Here is a 24,247-nt window from a genome sequence, read left to right as displayed (position 1 = left end):
AATTTTAATAATATAATTTACTTTCCCTAACATGTCCAAATTATTATCAATCCCACATGTAATATAAAAATCACTAGTCACATATTTTACATTTCTTTTTTCATGATAAGTCTTCAAAATCCAACATGTGTTTTACACGTACCACATGTTTCATGTCAGACCAGCCACATTTCTAGTGCTCGGTAGCCACCTATGTATTCTGAAGCCCGACAGACGAACCCTCTTCCGAGAGTGCAGGTGGTCAGAGGCCTGATGGAATGATCCAGGCTGTGAGGTTCAACAGAGCTGGGTTCCTGTCCCAACTTTAACCCTCGCATTATGTGTGTGATCCTGGTCAAATCACTCGGCCGTGACTTTTTTCAGTTGCCGAAACGGTTGACAACAATCCTTGTAGTAAAGTCAGACCAGAAAGTGAGGAGGAACTTTGCAGACTGTAGGTCTGTAAGTTGATCATCCAGTAAACGTACATTAAATGTGTTATAAGAGAAAATGGCAATAGCACAGATCTCTAACCGATACCCATTTTGCGGTGACGTGAACTAGTATTAAAATTATTCTCCCGGCACTTCTTTTTACCCTTCTTACAAAGAGCTATAATGGGCAAGAAGAAAGGAAATCAGATTCCTAGGAACAGGCTGGAACTGTGCCTGATTCCGCCTCTAGCAACTTTTCATGTCCCTCCTTGGCAGATAGGGTCCCTGTGTCGGGAGGGCCTGCACTGAGTGGCAGTTCCTGGAGAGTGACTTTATTTGCATGACTTGCTTGAGAACCTGAAAGAAGCTATAGGAGTGGAGCTGGAAAGACAGAGAGGAAGACGAATACAAGAAAATTAATAATAATACACATGGTAGGATTTCATTTTTGCTATAAATTTGAAAAGAAAAGATGTTGATACATAAGCTGTGTCAGTTCTGGGTGATGGCATTATGGCTGGTTTTTCTTTTCCCTATATCTATGTTGAAAAGAAATTTGTGATTTTTATTATACAAGTTATAATCTGTATTGAATGCAGAAAATAGAATCTATAGAATTTTTTTTAGAATCTATAGATTTTTAGGGTGGCTCAGTCGGTTAAGTGTCTTACTTCGGCTCAGGTCATGATCTCACGGTTTGTGGGTTCGAGCCCTGCGTCGGGCTCTGTGCTGACGGCTGGGAGCCTGGAGCCTGCTTAGGATTCTGTGTCTCCCTCTGTCACTGCCCCTCCCCTGCTCTTGCTCTGTCTCTCTGTCTCTCTCTCAAAAATGAATAAACATTAAAAAAATTTTTTTAAAGAAGAATCTATAGATTTTTAAAAGAAGGCAATAAAAATCTCCTATAATTCTACCACCCAGAAATAATGACATTAATATTTTGATATTTTTCCAGATATTGTTCTATGTCTATAAACACACATCTATCCTAAATTTATTTATTTTTGGTGGAACCAAATGAAAACCAGGCGCCAGCAAAAGATGGTACATTTGAAAAAAAAAAAAAAAAAAAACCCATAACCAGATAAGGAATGGTTCTTTCTGTCAGGGCGTAAGAGAAAAATATTTGAGGTAACCGGAAAGGACCCAACCTTAATTTCTCATCCTTGTCCCTTGTTTTTTTTTTTGTAAGGAATACAGATTATTTCCATAATTCAAATTAACAAAGTCAATTCATCAAATCTTCTAAATGGTTCAAATCAAAGTAAAGGAAAAGGCTGCACACACACGAGGAGTTCAGATGTCAACGTTTCAGTGAATGCCCTTTGCGTCTGTGGGAGGCAAAGGGGCAGATAGCAGAGGCAGAGCCTCATTTACTGCGTGTTTCCCCCATGCCCTCAGCTCTCTGGCCCCCCAGCTCCCTCTCCTTACTGCCGCCCTCTCACTCGCCCCTTTCCCCCAGAAAATGATGAAAGACAACAACCTGGTACGCCACCTGGATGCCTGCGAGACCATGGGCAATGCCACCGCCATCTGCTCAGACAAGACAGGCACACTGACCACCAATCGCATGACAGTCGTGCAGGCCTACGTGGGCGATGTCCACTACAAGGAGATCCCCGACCCCAGCTCCATCAACGCCAAGACCATGGAGCTGCTCGTCAACGCCATTGCCATCAACAGCGCCTACACCACCAAGATTCTGGTGAGTGGTGCAGCCTCCTCTAGGGGAAGCAACCACGTCCGTGGGGCGAGGCGGAAGTTCTGGGCAGATGGAGCGACGTGACTCGTATTTTTGAATCCTGCTGGTGTCTTTTGGGATGGTCGTGGAGTAAGCAACTTGTTTCCGTTTGATTTAGCAATGGTGTTTATATGACAGAAAAATAGTGTGTTAATTGTGTTTTTTAGATCCCATCATTGTCCCCCTTACCAGAAAACTTCCACACTTTTTATTAGCAGGCTTTTGCTACATCACTACGGTAGGCTCCCCGTATCTATAGTTTCAGTTACCTCCAGTCAGCCTCGGTCCCGTAGCAGATAACCCTTTGCTAACGATTCGTCAGAAGGTCAGTAGCAGCCTAATGTCATGTCACATACCTGTATCATTCACCTCACTGCATCTCAGCATGTAGGCACCCCACCATCTCACATCACCACAAGAAGAAGGGTGAGTACAGTACAATAAGATATCTAGAGAGAGATCCCATTCACATATACCTCCAGTATATGGTTCTAACTGTTCTATTTTATTATCAGTTATGAATCAGGTGTTATTCTCCTACTGTGTCTAATTTATGAAGTAAATTTTATCATGGATATGTGTATCGAGGAAAAAAACATAATATACATGGGGCTTGGTACTATCCGCAGCTTTGGGCATCCCCTGGAGGTCTTGGAACGTGTCCCCCAAGAATAAGTGGGGGACTGCTGTACTCCAAAACTTAGTTGCTCAAAATCAAACTGTGTATTTAGCACTCGATTGTGAGCTGGCAATTCAGGCTGGGCTCAGCGGGGTAGTCCTTCTGCTCTCAGCAGGACTCCCTCACACGTCTGCATCTGCAGTGGCTCAGGGGACAGCCCTGCTGATCTCGGCAGCACCGCAGGCTGGTCTAGGATGGCCTCAGCTGGGATGGTTCATCTGGGCTCTGTGCGCTCCCGCCTCCTCCGGCAGGCTGGTCTAGGTGTGTTGACGTGGTCATTTTGCCACATCCTGTTGGCCAACACAAGCCAAGAGGCCTGCCCAGACCCGGGGAACGGGGAGGCTGACTCCATCTCTTGCCAGGAGGAACTGCCAAGTCACATTGCAAAGGGCATGGATTTAGAGAGGAACTAATTGTGGCCATTTTCACAATCCACCACTGATGACGTTGTTGTTAGTAACTTCTATTAGGTAGCAGCATCACAAGCTTTGATAAGAAAAACTATCATATTCCTGTCTCAGCTAAGCTGCATAGACTCATCATGCTGTAATCCCTTTTTGGTTTAGAAGCACAGATGGCTTTTTTTTTTTTTTTTTTTTTTTTTTTTTTTTTTTTTTTTTGTAATTAGCCAGCATTCAGATGAAGAGAAGCACAGACTTGTCCATCCGGAGGTCAGTCAGCCTCCAGATGTGTAGGTCATTTCTGCAGTGTGAGCCTCTGGGTGAGCAGCTGGGCTTTTTTGCTTACCCTCCAAATGTGCCCTAGCCCTGACCTCTCCCTTCTGCCCCTGAGCCAGCTCAAAGCATCACCATCAGGTTGGATTGTGGGAGCCGCCAGAAGCTTTATCCAAACGGGGAGAAGAGTGTGACTCAGCAGCAGCAAGGGGCTGAGGGCTGGTGGGAGAGGGGGGAGGAGGCAACTTCTGCCTCTAGACACCGGCTGGTCCAGGGCTAAGCAGCCACCCACATCACCCTAGAGCTGCAGGCTGCGGGAGGCAGCACAGAGGAAAGGAGAAAGTAGGTCGGGAGGATGCAGGCAGATGGGCGATAGAGCACCCTGTGTGTGATGCCAGAAATGACCATGTTTTGTCTTCTTCCCACCCCACCCCCACCCCAACCCCAATGTGGGAATCAAGGGAGATCAGCAATGTTCTATTCTGTTTCCCAGGCCTCCCTAAAATCACTGAGATGCTGTTCATGACCTTGTCCTGGAGATGTGGCAGAGAGGGGAGCAGAGCAATTCCCAGACCAGGCTTCGGGCGAGGGGGTGGCCGCGTGGGCAGAGCCCTGCGAGGTGGGCTTGGATGGAGATGTGTGTTATGCAATCACCATAAAAAGGAGTTCTGGGATCTGCCAGGAAGGCTGATGAAACATCTCAATTAGGCAGTGTTTCATAGCACTGGCAGCAAAGTTAAATTCTCATTTTCAAATGTTGGTTGTGTCTAGGTGGCTTAAAGGACAGGGGTCAGTCAGTCTACCTGGGGAGGTGAACTGCTGAGACTAAAGAGAGTTCAGGGACCCCAGAACTGGAATCTTTGGTTTGTAATCAGGCTAAATCACTTACCTCTTACTTAGGCACCAGTGTCTCCTGATGTGCCTTGAACCCCAGCATCCTAGGACCCCTGTGCCTCTCTTTCTGGGTCTTTTCTGAAAGACCCCTGGCCACATGGTTCTCCTTGCTGGGGGCTGATGGCCACTGGTATAGAAGGGATAGCAGAGTCCCCTGGTATGACAGGGTAGTGGTGAAGGCTCATACTCTGGAGCCAGGCAGCCCGGGTTCAAATCCCTCTCCAGCTATATGAATGTCAACAAGTTACTTAACCTCTCTCTGCCTCAGTTTCTTGGGGGAAATGATAGGATTATTGTGAGGATGAAATGAGTTAGTAAGTGACAAGTGCTTAGCACAATGCCTGGCTCATATTCAGCACTAAGTATGGTTAGTGTTGTCGTTAAATCGCCCATTGAATAAAATCACCCATTGAAAGAGGATTCTGTTTGTAGCAATGCAGAGGCTAACCAATAAACAGACAGCGGAAGCATTAGGACTACAGAGGAAAGCGTCCTACCCAAAGTCACATAGCCAAGTATGGCAAAGCCAATTTATAGACACTCCAAAGCCAGCTGTTGAGTAGAGTGTCCAGACCAGGCTCTTGGTCACTGAAACCAATCCTGCAGCATCTTTAGTATAGGGTGATCTCAAAGAAGGAAGGCCTGGGGTCCAGGCAGTCATATTCAGAACCAGGGCCTGCCAGCCATGTGGGGCAAAGGGTGTCTAAGGGACTGTCCTTCTAGGCCCAGAGGAATCCTGAGAAGAGTAAGGGTTTGCTCGGTCCAGAGTAGATGTCCAACCACCCTCTAAACCAGGCTGGGAAATCTAGACGTATGGGTGGATGAATATGTGGGCAGTGGCTGGGTGAATGTGAATTAATAAGATGCTCAGAACAGGACTATCTCTGTGTTCTACTTTCCTGTTCTTGTGACAGCAAGAGGTAGGGTTTGGCCCCATCTCTGCCCCATGGTCAATAGCAGTGCTCTCTGGGTCCCTCCAGCATACTGAGCTGATCTCTTCTGCAGCTGCCCTCTGCTCTCTGGTCTTCATTGATCCGGAGACCTCCCAATTAGTTAGCACCTTTCATTCTTAAAACACACACACACACACACACACACACACACACACACAAACCTACTTAAGTATTTGCAAGGGTAGGTTGTGTGGGTGTCATCTACATGGATTCGCATACCTTAGAGACATACTAGTCCAGCCCCCTTACTTTATCTGAGGCCCAGAAATAGAAAGGGACTTGTGCCAAGTCACCCTGTGGACTATTAAAGCTGGATCCAGACGTCTGGACACCCAGTCCAAGAAGTAATGAGGTTTGGCTCTGAAGTCCAACAAACCAAGGTTCAAACCTCAGCTCCAGCACTTACCACCCATGTGACCCTGAGCAAGTTACTTGACCTCTTTGAGCTTCTGTTTTCCAATCTGCAAATCTATAAAGTGAGTACATAATTAATCCTAATTGGTAACATTCACTTAGCCAGGCTCGATGCTAAGTGCATACCCCATTCTGCCTTGTATAACAACCCCATGAAGTAAGTGACATCACATCTCTAATTCATAGCTCAGACCCTGAAGCTGGGAGAAGTTAAAAATCATGCTTGGAGTTCCAGAGCAGATAAGAGGCTGAGTCAGGATTAGAACCCCGTCCAAGCTGGAGCCTGTGCAGCTCACCACCCCTTCCCACCCAACTCACGCAGCTGCACCTTTGCCTTGAGGCAGCTTCAGGGCTCCCGTGAAGATCAGATGAGAAAATATATGTGAGGCTCCCGGCACAGTGCTTGACATGTAGCAAGTGCTCAGTCCACATGTGTTATTACTCTCACTACTTCTGTTATTATTTCTGAGCCTTATCCTCTGTCGTTTATTTTGCCAGCCACTATCTTCCTTGACCCTCCATATCCCTTCAGGGGAATAAAGGCAAATATGACCATTCCCATCTTGCAGCTAAAAACACTGGCTGCAGAGACATTAAGTAACCTGCCCAGCATTGCTCCTGACCACCGAGTGGCAGAGTGGGGCCCAGAGAATTCTGGGGGAGTTTACCAAGTGGGCAAGGGGGCAAGGACATTGCAGACAGGGACACAGCCCTGCAAAGGCCCAGGGACCCTAAGATGCATGGCTCATTCACGTGATCTGTGGCCTGTGCATTTCTCTGGGGCTAGAATGATGAGAGTCGAGGCTGGAGGGCAGGGGGCAGGGACAGCTAGGTGGCATCAGATAAGCCCTTGAAAGGATGCTGCTCGTGGTACTTAGAAAAACCACCCCAGGCAGAGGTGGAGAGTGGTGTGAGGGCCACGGCTAGTGTCAGGGAGGCCAGGAAAAGTGGTCTAGAAGGGCCCTCCCAGCGGGCCAGCTTCAACCCCATAGCCCCATCCCTGTGAGGATGGCAAAGCTTTCTTCTTTCCTGTCTTATTTCTAACCATTAGGAACTAAACTTGCCCTCTGAGAGAAGCTATGTGAATCATCCTTTAGTGAGAAATTGCTTCCCTGCCTCAGAAATCCTGGCACACCCTCAGACTTCCTTTGTTGTCTCTGACTCTTTGAACATCAGGACTTCTACTAGCTTCTTTCCATCACCCTGCAGCTTCTCAGAACCACAGCTGAGTGTTAAGATAGAAATACCTCCTTCCTCAGACTTTGGAGGCCTTCTTGTGCTTTCTTGGGAAAACATTCTCCTTTTCCAACTGTGTGTCCTCTGTGTGCTGAAACTGCCAAGCGGACCTTAATTTTGTATTTTATGAGACCTCTTTGAAAGTAGGTTGACAGTGCAGTTAACATTTGAATTATTAAGCTGAGGATGGAGACTTGTGGAGCTGAATTGTTGGAAGTTTATGGCGTATTTCTGAAAACATAAACTATTGAGACAAAAACAAATCTCCCTGGAGCCCCTGAAGTGGTTCTGGAGGAAAGAGCAAAAAGGGTTTTCCTGGCAGGATGGTTTGCCCAAATAGGTAAGCCAAACTTCACCAAATGAGAAACCCCGGGTCATCAACATACCCCATGCTGAGATGCCCCTCACCCCAGAGAGCCCCAGTAACCCTCAAAGGCAGGAAGGAGCTGCTTCACTGTATTTCCCATAAATCTTAGAACCTGGGCACTTAGAGAGGGGGAGGGAGTGCTCCAGGAAGCAGAGAGCCAACCCTTGAACTCAGATCTTCTGGCTGCAAAGCCAGGGCTCAACTGAATATTCCAATGAGCCTCAGAGTCCCCAAGTCAAGCCATACTCTGCGACTGGGCTCTGGCCAAGCCAGGCGTGCCAAAAGCGTGGACGACTCTGGAGGCAACTTTGCAGGGCATTAAGATGGGGAGGTGGGGTGGGCTGTGATTCTGTGAAATGGCAGGGGCCTGTATGCTGAATTTGACACCTGTTTTGGTTGTTTTCTTTTGTTTTTTTTTGCAAACACCATCTCTGGGAGAAGAGTTCAAAGCAAATAACTCCAAATGGAGAATTTGGATTTTTAACAGAGCTGTTAATCCCTACATTACATGCTGTCACCCTGCGTGTGTGCATGCACACACACACACACACACACACAATTGCACTTGCACGCCCTGTACACATACCACACACATATAACTGCACATACCACACACAACTGCACACACACCACACATACACACACAAAAAAACTACACTTGCACACCATGCACACATAGGACATACATACAACTACACACACACCACACGCATACACTGCACTTACACGCTGTGCACACCCCATACACACGTACACCTGCACTCACACACCACGCACAAACACACAACTGCACACACACACACTCACACACAATTGCACTTGCATGCCCTGTACACATACCACACACGTATAACTGCACATACCACACACAACTGCACACACACCACACATACACAAAAAAACTACACTTGCACACCATGCACACATAGCACACACATACAACTACACACACACCACACGCATACACTGCACTTACACGCTGTGCACACCCCATACACACACGTACACCTGCACTCACACACCATGCACAAACACACACACCACACACACACACACAGCTGTACACACACACACACACACACACATACACACAATACACTGTTAAGCCTGGGAAGGTTTCCGTGTCAACCTGTCCCAGACACTCACACTGACCTGCCTTCCCAGCCTCTAGGGAAGATCCCGCAGCCCTGCGCCTCACGTTCCTCAGGAGGCCTAGCACCAAGAAGCTCCTGGGGAGGCCGGCCTTCAGACGATGATTCTGGAGGCCAGAATAGCCCCCTCCGGCCTCCTATTGGCAGCACCCTACACACACAAGCATGGGATTATTCATTTATTCATTCCACAGATATTTATTGACTACCCCGAAGTGGGAGGCAAAGATAAGCAAGACAGACACGTCCCCCCGCCATCCCCTTGGACTCTAAAGCCATCAGCAGCAAGTTCCCAGTCAACTAAAGATCTCCAGGGCCAGTGGAGACAGGCGGGGCTGTGGGGAGACCATGTGCTGTGGGCTCAGAGCCAAGAACACTGGGGTCAAATCCTGGCTGGGCCGCTTCGTAGCAGTGTGACCTTGCCTCGTGTGCACAGCTGTGAAATGGGAATGCTAGTAGCTGGCCTCCCAGGGATCTGGGAGGGTACAACCAGATAGTGCGTGTGACAAGCCCATTACAGGACGGGACAGAGTCACCATGCAAACAGTGGCCGCTGATGCTCCTGTTGAGTGGGCTGGTGGTTCGTCTGGGCCTTAGGGAGGCTCCCCACCAGTGCCTGTCCTTGAGGGGTGAGGAAGAGCGGGTTAGGCCACCAGAGGCAGCCGCTCAGCGGAAAGTCGTTCCCGAACACGCTCCAAATCATCATATTGCAGATGCTATAGTTTACTATGCTACGGTTGTCAGGTTTTTGGGGGGGACTTTTTAGAGGTTTTTTAGTGGTTAAATATACATCACATCAAATGAATCAGATTGTTTTTAAGTGCACAGTCCCACGCCATTAAGTACATTCACACTGTTGTGCAACCATCACCACCATCCATCCCAAAACTTCTCATCTGCCCAAACTTAAACTCTGTCTCCATCAAACGCTAACTCCCCATTCCCCCCACAACCAGCCCCTGGCACCCACCATCCTACTTTCTGTTTTGGTGAATCTGACTCTTCTGGGTACCTAATACAGTTGGAATTATACAGCATCTGTCCTTTTGTGACTGGCTTGTTTCACTTATAATGTCCTCGGGGTTTATCCATGTTGTCACATGTGTCAGAATTTCCTTCCACTTTACGGCTGGATAATATTCCATTGCATGGAGAGACCCCACTTTGTTTATCGTTCATTTGTCGATAGACACTTGGATTGCTCCCGCCTCTTGGCTTTTGCGAGTAACGCTGCTATGCACGCGGACATGCAAATCTCTTTTCCGGTTCCTGCTTCCAATTCTTTTGGGTATATATCCAGAAGTGAAGTGCTGAATAGTATGGTAATTCCATTGTTTAATTTTTTGAGGATCCACTATCCTGTTTTTCTCATGGCAGCAACACCGTGTTGCCTTCCCACCCACAGTACGCAGGGTTGCAGTTTCTTCACACCCCCACCAACAGTTGTTTTCTGTTTTGTTTTTTTACAATAGCCACCCTAATGAGTGTGGGGTGGTACATGCCAGCTATGCTTTTTTAATCTCATTTGTGCGGATGTTATTTATAACTTGTAGCTCTTTAAGTCATCATTCCTTACCCTTGCTTCTCTTCACCCCCCAGCATCCCAAAACAGGGACGTGAATTGTCCTCTCAAAATTATGCCTCGTGGCTGCACCCAGCATTCCCAGAAGGCTCAGGACCACACTGGGGAATGTGCTGGATGAAGCTCTTGCCCTGGGAGCCAGGAAGCTTGGGGACAGCCCCAGGCCTGCCCCTCCGCAGGTCTGTGATCAAGAGCAAGTCATGTCCCCCTGGGCCTGCTTCCTGTCTGTTAAAATGGAAACAATACTGATGCCTTAACTCCCTTATAGAATTGGAGCCCTGGAGATAAAAAAGCTCCTGGAAAGTCTACAGCAATAGCAAAATCTCTGGGTTTGTCAAGATTTAAAAAAAAAAAAAAATCTAAAGAAAAAAGGGATGGGCCTCTGCTTCTTAGTAATGCACGTGGGCGATCTCAGAGCTCAAGTTCATGGAAACAAATTGAATTACGTAGGAGGCAGCTCTGCCATTTGCAACCATGGATTGTTTGAAATCCTTTTAGAGGAAAATTAAAATATCTCACAGAGGGTAATAAAATGCCGGGTATTTTGAAGGCATAACTGCTCAGCTCTCTTGGGCAAAGAAGTAATTAGGCATTTTTATTTAAGCCCTCCGAGCCATCATTTTCTTTCATTGGTGGAGAGGGGAGAAAAACTGTTGTGGAAAATACATAAAACTCTGGAGGTCACCAGAAGATTAATTATCAAAATGTAGAAAACATTAAAGTAAGTAAATAAATATATCATTTTTAAAGCACAACATAATACCACGCTACAGAGACAAAGGGAAGTGCTTCAAATTTATTTTCACAAACGTCAGAAATGGGAAGCTGTACCAAAGGTTCCTTTGTTTCCAGATCAAATCCCACCAAAGAGCCCAGGAGTGGGGAGCCTTCCAAGGCCCGTGGTGCTGGAGACATAGTTCTGCTTGGCGTGGGAGCAGGGAGGGCGTTCTGAGCCTTGTTCCCGCCCAGAGCCCTCAACCACCGCTGAGGACTGTGCCTCCGCCTTGTTGCACCATCCCTCACCATGATCCACTTGAAGAAAAGGGTTGAAAATGGTTGATTTTTCTCTCAGCTAGAGATCATCTGCTCTAGTCTCTCCATTTTACAGACAGAGAAACTGAGGACAAGAGCTTAAGGCTCTGTCCTTCCTATGAATCCCTAAGTCTCAAGACCACCGAATTATCAATGCCAGTGACTCCACAGCGCTTGGGTGGGCTCCCTAGGCCTGAGCCCTAACTGTGGAAGGGGGAGTTGGCCAGGGCTATGTCCCATCGCCGTCCTGTCCCCTGCACAAGTGGTCCATGCCAGCATCTCCCAGACCCCACCTTCTCCTGTCTGTGAAGCTCATTCGAGTAATATGACAAGGGGCTGGGGCTGAGGATACAGAGTTCCTGGACAACGCTGGTTTGAGACCCATGCAAAGCCACTAATGGCGGTGGCGGGAGTGGGGGGGGGGGCGGTTGGCACAGGCATGCTCATAGGTAGATATTCCTCTTCTAAATCTCTCTAGGGTTTCAGTTTATCTGTGGTGCCTTTTACCACTCCCGAAGCCACCTCCACCTAAGATGCTGCATAGTAATTTTATGCAAGGAAAATGAGCAGTGCATGCACGTGGGTGTGGGTGCAGGTGGGATGTGAGTTCACCTCCCATTCCCTCCGGCTAATCCCACCATTAGCCCACGTGGAGGTTTCTTGTTCTTACCTATTAACCTCTCCCACCATTCTGATCTGCATGGAGCCATCCCGCCAACAATGACTAAGTGCCCACTGTGTGCTGGGCTTTATGCTGGTCCTGAGAACCCTGCAGAGAAAAGAATCTGATAACTCATTTATTCAGGGGGAGACAGACCCATGAAGCAATTGTCAAAGACACTGTGATATTTGAGCTGGCCCTTAAAAAGCAAGGAGGAGGGGTGCCTGGGTGGCTGGCTCAGTTGGTTAAGCGCCTGATGTCAGCTCAGGTCATGACCTTGATGTTCGTGAGTTCGAGCCCCACATCAGGTTCTGCACTGATGGTGCGGAGCCTGTTTGGGATTCTCTCTCTCTTCCTCTCCCCCACTTGTGTTTTCTCTCTATCAAAAATAAATAAATAAATAAATTTAAAGTAAAAAGGGAATGGAGGAGTTTGCCTTGCAGGGGAGGGGGAAGGAACAGCAGAGGCAAAGGCACAGAGGCATGAAACAGCTTGTGTTCAGCCAGCCACACAAGGAAGTGAGAGGTGCTGGGGGAGAGGTGGCTGATGATTTCACTGAGACCCCAGGGTGGGAGTTTGTGTTCATGCAGCCCAGCACCTGGCAGAGGGCCAGCACCCAGCCGGTGCTGAAGAGTGTGTGTCAGATCAGTGAGTAGAAAGAAGGAAAAGCGGAAGGGACCAGGAGAAGGGAAAAGTAAACTGTGCCTTAGTCATAGAAGGGAATCAATAGAACAGTCAAAAAAAAAGAACAAATCAGAACCATAAACACAGGTGCCTCTCAAAATGCAATTACATGAGCAAATAACTTTTAGAAGAATGTCTACAGTCTCCTTACACACACATACATGCAGTAGGTTAGGCTACATGTAATTGACCATTTTGACTTACAAACAGCAGTTTCAGGGGCGCCTGGGTGGCTCAGTCAGTTAAGCGTCAGATTTCAGCTTGGGTCATGATCTCGCGGTTTGTGGGTTTGAGCCCCCACGTCGGGCTCTGTGCTGACAGCTCAGCCTGAAGCCTGCTTTGGATTCTGTGTCTCCCTCCCTCTCTGCCTCTCTCTCTCTCAAAACCAAATAAACATTGAAAAAATTAAAAAAAAAAAAAAAAGGGGGACAAGCTGTTGACACACACGATAACTTGCCTGGACCTCAAGGAGATTATACTGAGTGAAAAGAAGCCAGTCTTCAAAAGTTACACATACCGTATGGTTGCATTTACAGAACAGGCTTGAAATGACAAAATGATAAAGATAGGGAACAGACTAGTGGCTGCCAGGGCTGGGGGTGGGGGGGGGGGGGAAGGGAGGTGACTGCAGCTCTAAAAAGGGTGTCACAGGGATCAGATCCTTGTCATGAACTGTGTGTATCTTCATGTATCTTCCTGCTGGCGGCGTGGGAATCCACACTCAATGCCGTTGCATAGAACTAAACACACACACGTGAGTGCATGTAAAACCGGTGAAGTCTGAGTGAGGTGGGTCTGATTGTATCGGTGTCAGTGTCTTGCTGTGACATTGTACTGTAGTCATACACAGGTGAGCACTAGGGGAAACTGGAGGAAGAGTGTATTTCTTATTGCATGTGAATCTAGAACTATCTCAAAAAAAATTTTTAATAAATAAATAAAAATAAAAATTTTAAACACACACAGGGTAATAATAATGCCACATTTGAGACAGAGGTTCTTTCTGGGAGGGGGGGAGGATTCTGCAGACTGGGAAGGATACACAGGGGGATTCACCTGTATCTGTCATGTTTTCCTTCTCAAAAAGGGAAAATCTGAAGCTAATATGGCCTATTTCTCAGGTTCTACAAAGCTGAATGGTGGGTACACCAGTGTTTCTTTAATTATTCTCTATCCTGCTTTAATGTTTGAAACAGTTCGTGATTTATATATTTTTTAAGTTTATTCATTTATTACTTCTGAGAGAGAGAGCGAGCACACAAGCAGGGGAGGGGCAGAGAGAGAGGGAGACGCAGAATCCATAGCAGGCTGAAGGCTCTGAGCCTTCAGCGCAGAGCCTGACTTGGGACTCAAACTCTCGAATGGTAAGATCATGACCTGAGCTGAAGTAGAACACTTACTCGACTGAACCACCCAGGTGCCCCGAAAGAGTTCGTGATTTTTTTTTGAAAATTTTTTTTAATGTTTATTACTGAGAGACAGAGAGACACAGAGCGTGAGCAGAGGAGCGGTAGAGAGAGGAGACACAGAATCTGAAGCAGCTCCCAGCTCTGAGCTGTCAGCACAGAGCCCGACGCGGGGCTCGAAGTCACGGACCGTGAGATCATGACCTGAGCCAAAGTCAGTCGCCTAACCAACTGAGCCACCCTGGTGCCCCTGAGTTCATGATTTTTAAAACACGGATCTTGCTTAACTCCTTTCATCCAGAGCCAGGATTTGGTCTTGGATGGAGAGGGCTGAGGGTGTGGGTGGCGGGAAGGGGGCACACAGGGCTCTCTGAGAAGGGGAGGGGGTGGCTCGGCCCCAGGGCCTCAGCAGCAACCCCCTGTGAGCCACCTGGGCCTCTCTCTCTGCAGCCCCCGGAGAAGGAGGGTGCCCTGCCTCGGCAGGTGGGCAACAAGACAGAGTGCGGCCTGCTGGGCTTCGTGCTGGACCTGAAGCAGGATTATGAGCCCGTGCGCACCCAGATGCCAGAGGAGAAGCTGTACAAGGTGTACACCTTCAACTCTGTGCGCAAGTCCATGAGCACAGTCATCAAGCTGCCGGACGAGAGCTTCCGCATGTACAGCAAGGGTGCTTCTGAGATCGTGCTCAAGAAGTAAGCCGCGCGTGGTCGGGGAGGGGTGTGGGGAGCCGGGGACCACCAAGTCATGCAGCACGGGCTGTCCTACAGGCTGGGCCGAAGGGCCATCTGGCACTCAGAGGTGTGGGGAGGGCCCTGCCCAACGTCCCACGGCAGGACCACCTCCAGGGTCCCTCGCCCACTGCTTTTCTCCCCGTTTCCTCTTATAAATGTCTGCAGAGAGCCCTCCCCATCCTCTTCCCTACATCACTGGATCATCAGGAAGGGCTCCCCATCATCAGTGTTAAATCTCCCTCATTTTACTTCCTTTAGCATAGAGTGATTTTCATTGTGACCTAGTCTACTCTGGCTCCATGCTGGAATCACCCCAGGGAGCTTTAAAAAAAAAAAAAAAAAAGAAAAAATAGGGCGCCTGGGTGGCTTAGTCGGTTGGGTGTCCAACTTTGGCTCAGGTCATGATCTCACGGGCCGTGGGTTCGAGCCCCCCGTCAGGCTCTGTGCTGACAGCTCCAGAGGCTGGAGCCTGCTTCAGATTCTGTGTCTCCCTCTATCTCTGCCCCTCCCCCACTCAAGCTCTGTCTCTGTCTCTGTCTCTCTCAAAAATAAATAAACATTAAATAAATAAATAAATAAATAAATAAAAAGAAAGAAAAAACATTGATTCCTGAACTCACCCCAGACAAACTGAGTTGGGGTGACCCTCTGGGGCAGGGCTCACACATGGGTATTTATTTATTCAGTGTTTCTCCAAACCATTGTAATGTGCAAGCAAGGTCCAGAACCACTAGCATAACTAAGTTTCCTCCCCTTCGAAAATCACTTTAGTTGTGGAACGATTTTTTCAGATGAAATCTTGTGAATATAAAACAGATCAAAGTAGATGTGCTCTTGCTGAATGGACTGGGGCAAATATTTTAAGAAGACTGCCTGATTTCTTCTTGGCTGGTCTTGATTTCATCCCTGCCTGGGGCCCAGGGGCCTGGACCAGCCCTGAAGCATTATGGGAGTTGAACTGGATGGACACTGGATGACCAACCACGGCCAGCTGAGCATCACTGGGGAGGGGGAGGTGAGCTCAAGCTGGTCAGAGGGAGGATCCTTGGGCCCTCAGCTGGACCTTACCCATCTCCCTCCCATCTGCCCCCAGGTGCTGCAAAATCCTCAACGGGGCAGGGGAGCCCCGGGTCTTCCGGCCCCGCGACCGGGATGAGATGGTGAAGAAGGTGATCGAGCCCATGGCCTGTGATGGGCTCCGCACCATCTGTGTGGCCTACCGCGACTTCCCCAGCAGCCCGGAGCCTGACTGGGACAATGAGAATGACATCCTCAACGACCTAACCTGTATCTGTGTGGTGGGCATCGAGGACCCCGTGCGGCCCGAGGTAGGCACCCTACCAGCAGGCTTGGAGAGGCTGGGAATCCAGCCTGCTGCCAACCTGACATAAGTTGCCTCACCTTTCAAAGCCTCAGTTTCCCTATAGAGTCCACAGGTTTTTTTCTGCACATACTCCTAAACGTTCGGACTCATGAGACCAGTGTAGGCCACGTTTGGCATTGGTCTGCTCAGGACCCGTGGCAGCACCCACAGCCGACTGCTGGGGATAGTCCCGGAGCCATCCACCCAAGCACCCAGAAACCTTCCCTTGCCCCCAAAGGACAAGCATGGGGGCTGCCCTGCCTTAGAAGCCTCTTGCCCTACAGGAGCCAGGACCTCCTATAACACATCCATAGGCCTAGATTCCAGGCTCCCTGTAAAGAAGACCCCCAGAAACAACCGGTATCCAGGAAAACCCACGTGTGGTGGCACACCATCATTTAGAGTTCTGTCCATCCAGATCCTGCTTACTGATCAGCTTTCCCCAGTAGGCTCGCACAGTGACACAGCTGACAGTCTCCCTTTATCAGGTTTCCAGGGGAACAGAGCTACTAAGTTAACCAAAGGTCAGGTGCTCAGGCAGAAGAGAAGAGGGATGACAGCACCCCTCCCTATAAGGACGAAGGAAGGTGATGTGATAAGTGCACCTAATGGAGTGCTCAACTCACATAGGTCTTCAGCCTCCTTTAGCCGCCTCTGCATCTGGCGGGAAGACAGAACTCAGTGCTGGGGATTTGCAGGGTTGGGGGCGGATGGACACGTGTGGTCAGTCAGACTGCCCAGGCTAGAGAGGCTGTGGGAGGAAGCGTGGGCTGCCACAGATCTCCAGAACGTTCCTGTGGGCAAGCGGAGTGAATCTGCTCACCCTGTGGGGCCCCAGAGGGCAGAGCTCAGCACATAGGACAAGTCACAGGAGAGGCCGGCCTCCACATCCTCGAAAGACTAACACAGCCGCTGGGGCTCAGGTTGGTTCCCAGGCTGGCCCAACTAGGCCCACCCAGATTGGCCTTGGCTGCGGAATTTGGTGACAGTGCCTCTCAGGGCCACCTTCCTCCAGTAAAGGCAACTTCACTCTCCCCCACTTGCCCTGACACCATTCTCTGGGGGCCTCTCACTGTTCTCTGCTCCTCTTGGAGCCTCCATTTCCCTTTCTTTCAAGTGAAAGGGGGTAGACAGGGTGTTTTCCAAAGTCCCAGCCCCAGTGTTCTAAGATTCCGTGTTCCGAAAACCAAGTGAAACTAGGATGTCGCGGATGTGGACTTTCATGCTTAGGCTGCAGGGAGAGGCGTCATCAAGAGTATGAGCTCAGGCATCGGACAGGCCTGGGATCCTGAGTCCCGGCCTTACTGGCTGTGTGACCTTGGGCCAGTTATGTAACCTCTCTAAGCCTCTGTTTCTTCATCTGTAGACTGGGGATAATAACAGTGTTCTCCACACATACACACCCCAGGGTACTATGAGGTATCATCATGCACATAGAAGCAACAGGCAGAGCCTGGCATGAGGTACGTGGCCCATCATTGTGGGTCTCCTTCTTTTATGCCCCTCCCCAGTAGATGCATAAGTCTGGATCCAGTGACATGTAACAGCCCCTAACACAGAGCTCGGCGTATGGAAGGTACTTGAGAAGTGTGGAGTGAATGAATGAGAACAAATGGGACTCGAACACCAATCTTCCAATACTGTGCCTGGTACTCATCTCTCTCTCTCTCTCTCTCTCTCTCTCTCTCTCACACACACACACACACACACACCACAGGCCTCCTCACTCCCACCCAGAGCCTAAAGCAGCAAAGGCGATTTGTGCCCCAGGTGCTTGGCACTGGAGCCCGTGTGTGTTTTCCTGCAGACTGTGTCTGTCCCTGAACAGACAGGCCATTTATCAGCCTCCCCATGGGACGCCCACTCATTACCAGCTGCTAATGGGTTCAGGCTTCCCATGACATGTTATCTCCTTACAGGCAACAGAGACTAGTCTCTACATAGCAAGCAAGGCCAGCCTATGGTTCCCCTGTCCTTCCCATCCCCAGAGCTCCCCGTTCCTCACCCTGCAGCTGGGGTGGAAAGAAGTATCAGACATATAACTTTTTTGGTCATAACCCATGAAAAATAAGAAATGTATTTTATATCATGACTCAGTAAACACATACACCTGACCAAAATAAGAATCTTACAAAGTAACGTGATGCGCTTATAAGTATTTTCTATTCTCTTCTATTTCTTTCTTTTTTTAACACTAGTCGTCACCCACAAAACTGATTTCACAATCCACTAAAACGGCATGAGTTTAGGTTTGAGCTGCTCTGACCTAGTCCAAATGCTTCTGCACACCCCCACTGAGCAGGTGAAAACACTAAGGCCAAGCAGGGACACTGATGTTCCGAAAGACCTGCTGTAAAAGGCTGAGCAAATCCATATGAGAATGGGTTTTCTGCCTTCCTGCCCCAGGCCCTTCCCCAGGATGCCACGGAAATGAAAGGGCAAGTGGTTCTCAATCAGGAGGGTGGAGAGAGGTGGGACAGGGCCTAAGGGGGGCTAAGCTGGGTCCCTGGCATTTTCCATTGACAGCGTGATCATCCAGAGAAGATGGCTTCAGTCACAGACTCTGGGAAGGGGCAGCTGTCCCACCCGGCAGCACTGTCATCCTGGAGGCCCCTACATTGGAGAAAAGGGACCTGGATCCGAGCCCCAAGTCTGTCAATAACAAGCCTTTCCCCCGCCCTCTGTGCCTCAGTCTCCTCATCTGTAAAATGGGAGGTTGGCCCAGGGAGGTCCCTGCCAAGTTCCAACATTCTGAGCCAGCTGACTAGAAGCTTACCCTGACACCTTTGTCTGCTTCTGTCAAGTTGGTGCATCCTTGTTGGTGACCTCCTCTCTCCCCTGGACTCTCCCCCAGGATGTAGATTTAGATGTGGTAAGTTGTGTTGGAGAGCAGTGACTTACTAGGGTGACACAGCAGAATCAAGGGATACGGGTACTGATCCTGCTCCTGCCACTTCCTCACCGAAGACCCACAGGTTCATCGCTTCCCTGGGCCTCAGTTTCCCCATCTGAACAGTGAGAGAGTAGGACATTCCCAAGTGAGAGACACATAGCAGGGTTGCTGGTGGCACTGCTTAAAAGTATAAAAGCTCTGACCTGTTGACTCAGCATCTCCCAGTGGGGGTGGGGATGGCTTTTGATCTATTTGGTTTTTAGGCCTGGTGATTGATACACACAGAGCCAAATTCAAACGGTTCCATAGCACAGAAGGGGTGAAGCAGCCTCCCATGCCACCCCCAGTCCCCTGGTCTCTGCCTCACAGTTTCTTGGGTGACCTTCGCAGAGTGTCTATGCCCACAGTTTTTGGCAAGCTCTCCCAGGCCACTGTGAGGCTGGCCGGAGCGGAAGCCTCAGGCTGGACCACCTCTAGGGTCATACAAACATTTTCAGATTTGTTGGGCAGCTGCCCCTGGAGCACAAACCCTGCCTCCCTCAGTTTTCCCATCTGTCAAGGGGACAAATCACGTTGCCTTCCTCCCTCAAGAAGCGAGATGACAGAACAGATTGAAACAGACTTGCCCGTCACCCCCCAGACAACACATAGGATGCTCCCTCGGGTACACTTTCCGAGGCTGATCGAAGCCGCTGCAGATAAAAAGCCATCAGAAGAGCAGCAGTCTGGGATTTGCCGGGTTATCCGGGGGTGTTTGGAGCCCTTGAAGTCACAGACAACGGGTGTCACCAGAAACAACAGATGTTTAAAAGCCTTTATTTAATGAAAACAGGAAGCGCCCATTTCCTGGCTGTTTTTCCTCAGTGAGAAAAATCTTGGATAATTTTAGCAAAAGAAGGGATTTTGTTTTTGTTTTTTTTTTTTGAAATTTTACAGCTACTTTATCTATGTGGAAAGTCTATTTCAACCAGATTGGTGCCCTTGTGGCTTGAGTCTTCATCATCGCTGGATCCTCAGTGGCCAGAACAGTTAGATGTTCAGTAGCTATTTGCCAAACAGATGAATGAATAAATACAAGGAAATGCTGGTGCAGTTTAAGGAAGCACCCCACTGGGTTGGAGGAACCCAGAGTGGCTTCATGAGGAGAAGGCAACTCACCTGAAAGAGAAGAGACTTTTGACACACAGATTAAGGGAGAGAGGGTGTTCCAGGCAGAGGGAACAGCGTGGACAAACACAGAGAGGTGTCCAGGAAGGGATGCTAAGTGTTTGGAGTCTAGTAAATACCCCGTTTGGGATTTATGAGAGAAGAGGCTAGGAAGGGAGCCTGGAGCGACATTGTGAAGGGTCTCATGTCCCCATCCAAATCCGTTCACCAGGTCAGGCTTTGAGGGACTTAAGCAGAGAGACTGTTCGTGATGACCCACATTTACAAAGCACCTACCCTGTGCCATGCCCCTCGGTCAGCAATCCCTGCCCCGCAGAGCCCACAGCCTAATGAAATGCCTGGTAAAAAGGCAAGAGTAGTAGACCCAAAGCACATGAGAGCCTCAAGCCAGACCGAAGCACAACACAGACGTCCAGGTACACGGGCCGCCGCCCAGAAAGGAGGTGGAGTACCTCAAGGAGGTCGGGGATGCCCTGGGGTGTTTCTGGAATCCCCCCACATTCTAGGCAGGTCACAGACCTCTAAGGCACCTGGCCCAGAAATCATGGTGAAGCATCCACACTATCCCACTGCCCCAAACAAATGGCCGCCCCTCCAAGTCCCCGACACCAGCTGTGCCCCACCCCCACCGCATCTACATCCACACCCTCTGCACCCCTCCCCCTCTCCCAGAGCAGGAAGAACAAGCAAGGAAGACCATGGCCAGGCGTGTTGCCAGGCTCCCCACCGCCACCACCAGCATGGCTGGCTCCATGCTTGGTGCTGTTTACCCCTGTCATGGCATCCTCCAGCCTCGCTGAGGGGTGTAGACTATCATCCCCATTTTACAGATGAGGATGCCAATGCTCAGGGGGAACCCTGAGCCTTGGTCAGGGGGAGCCCAGCCTTTTGGTCCCTGAGCCCTCTCTCCAAGAGGGAGAGAAGCCTCCACCATACAGAGGAAATCGCGGGGGCCATAAAAATTAGCTGCCTCCTTTTTCTCCCTGTGCCAGCTTGTTTTGGGGAGCCCCAGAGGGTGAGGATTCCAAGCAGGCAGATTGCAGCTCCCGAGACAGCCTAAAAAGTATTAGTCTTTCTAAAACACAGTGCCAGTCACCTCATCACTCATTCAGAACTTACCACGGTTCCCAGGCCTGAAGGAGCAAGCCCCTGATTCCAGCACCTTCTGACCTCGAGCCTTTCTCCAGCTTCATGGCCACCGGCTCCTGCCCCACAGCCTCAGCCCCTCCAGATCACCTGCCACACCTTCCTCCAGCACCCTTCCCACCTTCTGTGCCGGTGCCTCTCATGGGACAGAACCCTGTGGCCTGGGCCACAATGAAGTGGTCACCTGTGTAGCCCCAGCCAGGGCACAGTGCCAGGCACCAGAGCCTCAGTTAGTGTTAGCTGAACAGAAGCAACTCGAACGTCCCCTCCTCCGGGAAGCTTTCTCGGATTTCTCCTCTGCATCTACTTCCTTCTGAAGTACTGGCACCCTTCTCCTTGCTCCCAGAGCCCATTGTACGGAGATCTTTACCAAAGACCCTGCCTCCTACAAGGGTACAGCTCTGACCCAGAGCAACTGCTTTCTCATCTGAAGAAAAGAACAATTCTGTGAAAGGATATGATAGACTTGTTCCACTGTGGAGCGGTCAGCCTGGGAGGGAGTGAGCACCCTGTCACCAGAGACCTACAAGCAGAAGCTGGCTGGCCATCTGTTGGGATGCCTAGCAGGAGAGCTAGGCAACGAGGAGAGAGTCCGAGTCATGACCTGAAGTCCCTTCCAACTCTAAGACTTCGAGCGTCTTTAAACCAAACAAAACCTAAGCTATTCCTTTGAGGGCAGGAGCCGGATAAGGTGGATGTTTTCCCCAAAGAGCAGTGGCTCTTTCCGTTCCTCTGAACAGGAGACAGCAGGGGGCTGCAGCCCGGGTTACAGCCATTTTGAGGACATCGATCAATTATGTAAGTGGGATGTTGGACACTCCACGTCCCCACTCCCTCTGGCTCTGTAAAAAGAGGTCACAGTTGCCTATGTGAGCAGCAGCTATGGCACGAGGTAGAGGCCTTGCTCATGTGCCCCCCACCCAGCCCCAAGTGGGCTCTTCCTCAGGCCCTGGAAATGCAGCCAGAGGAGACCCGTGGTCAGCTTACCCCACTCCAGCCCTTGTGACAGGGAGATCACTACCTCTCACCACAGACCTGGTCTCTTATACGATTCTGGTAGCTGGAGGGTGCATTCTCCTGACCTTGGCCGGGACCCTGCCTCTTCACGATGTTCGTTCCCTGCTCTACCACAAGATGGCCATGCTCAGGAGTCTTGATTTTCTCTATAAGCAGCTGGGAGGGAGTGACACCCCAGGCTGAACTCTAGGCAGGTCATTGGAGGTCAGGTAGGGGAGCGACGGAAGACGGGCGAGGCCAGAGGCAGGGAGACTGGGGAGGGGCTGGGCAGTGGCCCCCACTTGGAATGGTGGTACTCTGTGCTGAGAGAATAGCAGATGCTGTGGACGGGGGTGGACAGAGGCTAGATATTTTCAAGATCAATCCTTGTTTTTAAAGTTCCTGAGGGCGGGAAGGGGACCAGCAGTCAGGAGCTGTCCACAGTCAGGTTTTGAACCAAGGTTCTGACTCTTTGTATTAGTTGCCATGATGCAATAGCACAGACTGGGTGGCTCAGACAACAGAACTGGATTCTCTCACGGTTCTGGAGGCTGGAAGTCCAAGATCAAGTGTTGGCAGGGTTGATCTCTTCTGAGGGCCATGAGGGAGAATCTGCTTCATGCCTCCCCCAGCCCCAGCTTGTGGGGGTTTGCTGGCAATCTTTACTGGTCCTTGGCAGCAACACCCCAATCTCTGCCTTTCTCTTTATATGACATTCTCTGCGTGTGTGTCTGGGTCCAAATTTCCCCTCTTCATAAAAATTCCAGTCACACTGACTGAGGGCCACCCTACCGGCCTCAACTTAATTACCTCTATAAACACCCTATCTCCAAGTAAGGTCATATTCACAGGCACTGGGGGTTAAGACTTTAACATATCTTTTTTTTCTTAATGTTTATTTATTTTTGAGAGAGAGGGAGAGAGAGAGAGAGAGGAGAGGGGAGGGGCAGAGAGAGAGGGAGACACAGAATCCGAAGCAGGCTCCAGGCTCTGAGCTGTCAGCACAGAGCCTGACACGGGGCTCAAACCCATGAGCTGTGAGATCATGACCTGAGCCGAAGTGGGACATTTAACTGACTGAGCCACCCAGGTGCCCCAAGACTTTAACATATCTTTTTGGAGCAGCCACAGTACAGCCCAAATAATCACCAGACCCTCTCAGCAGCGACTTTGCAGAGCAGGGATGGGAGTGACCTCCCAGACACTATGGGTACGAGATGAGGGGGAGACAGACTCCCTGAATCCAAGCCTGAGATTCTAAAGTGCTTTGGTCTTTTGATACAACCGGACTTTCTGCCCTTGACGTGTCCTCTTCCACTCAGAGACTTTGTGCAGCAAATAGCAAATATTACCTTATTATTTTATCATTTGTCACTGCCCATGGGTAAGAATCACTTGTTCAGTTGATCTGTGTTGTGTGTAAAGGGCTGTGGCAGCTCCAGGCTGGTTTCTGCATCCTAATTGCTGGGCAGATAAATCCACAGCTCTGTATAGGGGCAGGGACTGGGGGGATGGGGAGAGGAGGGAGGGTGCTGCCACCTGCTGATTGGCTGGGTCTACTCTGGCCTGATTGGCCCAGACATCAGTCTATCACTGCAGTCAGCGCAGGAGGCAGTCCTTACTCTCTCTGGGGAATGTCCTGTTTTACATGAAGCATAATCATTTGTATGTATCCTAAGCCAGTGTCACATTCTGTAAATAAAATGCTCCCAAGTGCAGTATCCCCCCAACCCCCCCCCCAAAAAAAATCTAAAAATACACAAACATACTTGTCACTGAATTTGCAGGAACTGTGCATGTGGATAAAGCTATGCATGTGGATAAAGCACATTCTCATGCAATAGTAAAGTATTCTACTCCCGCCTGGGGCCAGATCTGAGAGGGTGTTATTGGGGTCTTTCTCAAATTCCTTGCCCAAGTCAGGATAGCCAGTGGTTTCATCTCAGGATGGACTATCATGGTGATAGGTGGTAGCTGCCTGAGGCTCTACTGAGAATTCTGAGACCACATCAGGGTTTAATCACAAGATTCTGTGATCGATTAACAATGCCTGCCATGGGCACAGGA

At 49.6% G+C, this 24,247-nt stretch overlaps 1 protein-coding gene across 19 annotated transcripts in view; it reads left to right on the top strand.

The window, feature by feature from the left end:
* The window catches only part of ATP2B2 (ATPase plasma membrane Ca2+ transporting 2), a 424,560-nt gene that overhangs the window by 374,262 nt on the left and 26,051 nt on the right, over positions 1-24,247 (top strand). For all 19 annotated transcript variants that reach the window (XM_045493803.1, XM_045493802.1, XM_045493801.1 and 16 more), the window contains 3 exons: positions 1,873-2,115; positions 14,335-14,576; positions 15,709-15,943. In XM_045493803.1, coding sequence (XP_045349759.1) covers positions 1,873-2,115; positions 14,335-14,576; positions 15,709-15,943 — 720 coding nt within the window. The remainder of the gene's footprint in view (positions 1-1,872; positions 2,116-14,334; positions 14,577-15,708; positions 15,944-24,247) is intronic.

The sequence above is a fragment of the Leopardus geoffroyi genome, chromosome A2 (genome assembly GCF_018350155.1).
Source record: "Leopardus geoffroyi isolate Oge1 chromosome A2, O.geoffroyi_Oge1_pat1.0, whole genome shotgun sequence".
In the NCBI taxonomy this organism is placed as follows: Eukaryota; Metazoa; Chordata; class Mammalia; order Carnivora; family Felidae; genus Leopardus; species Leopardus geoffroyi.
Note: the sequence above shows the minus strand (reverse complement) of the source record. Positions and strands in the feature narration are given on the sequence as shown.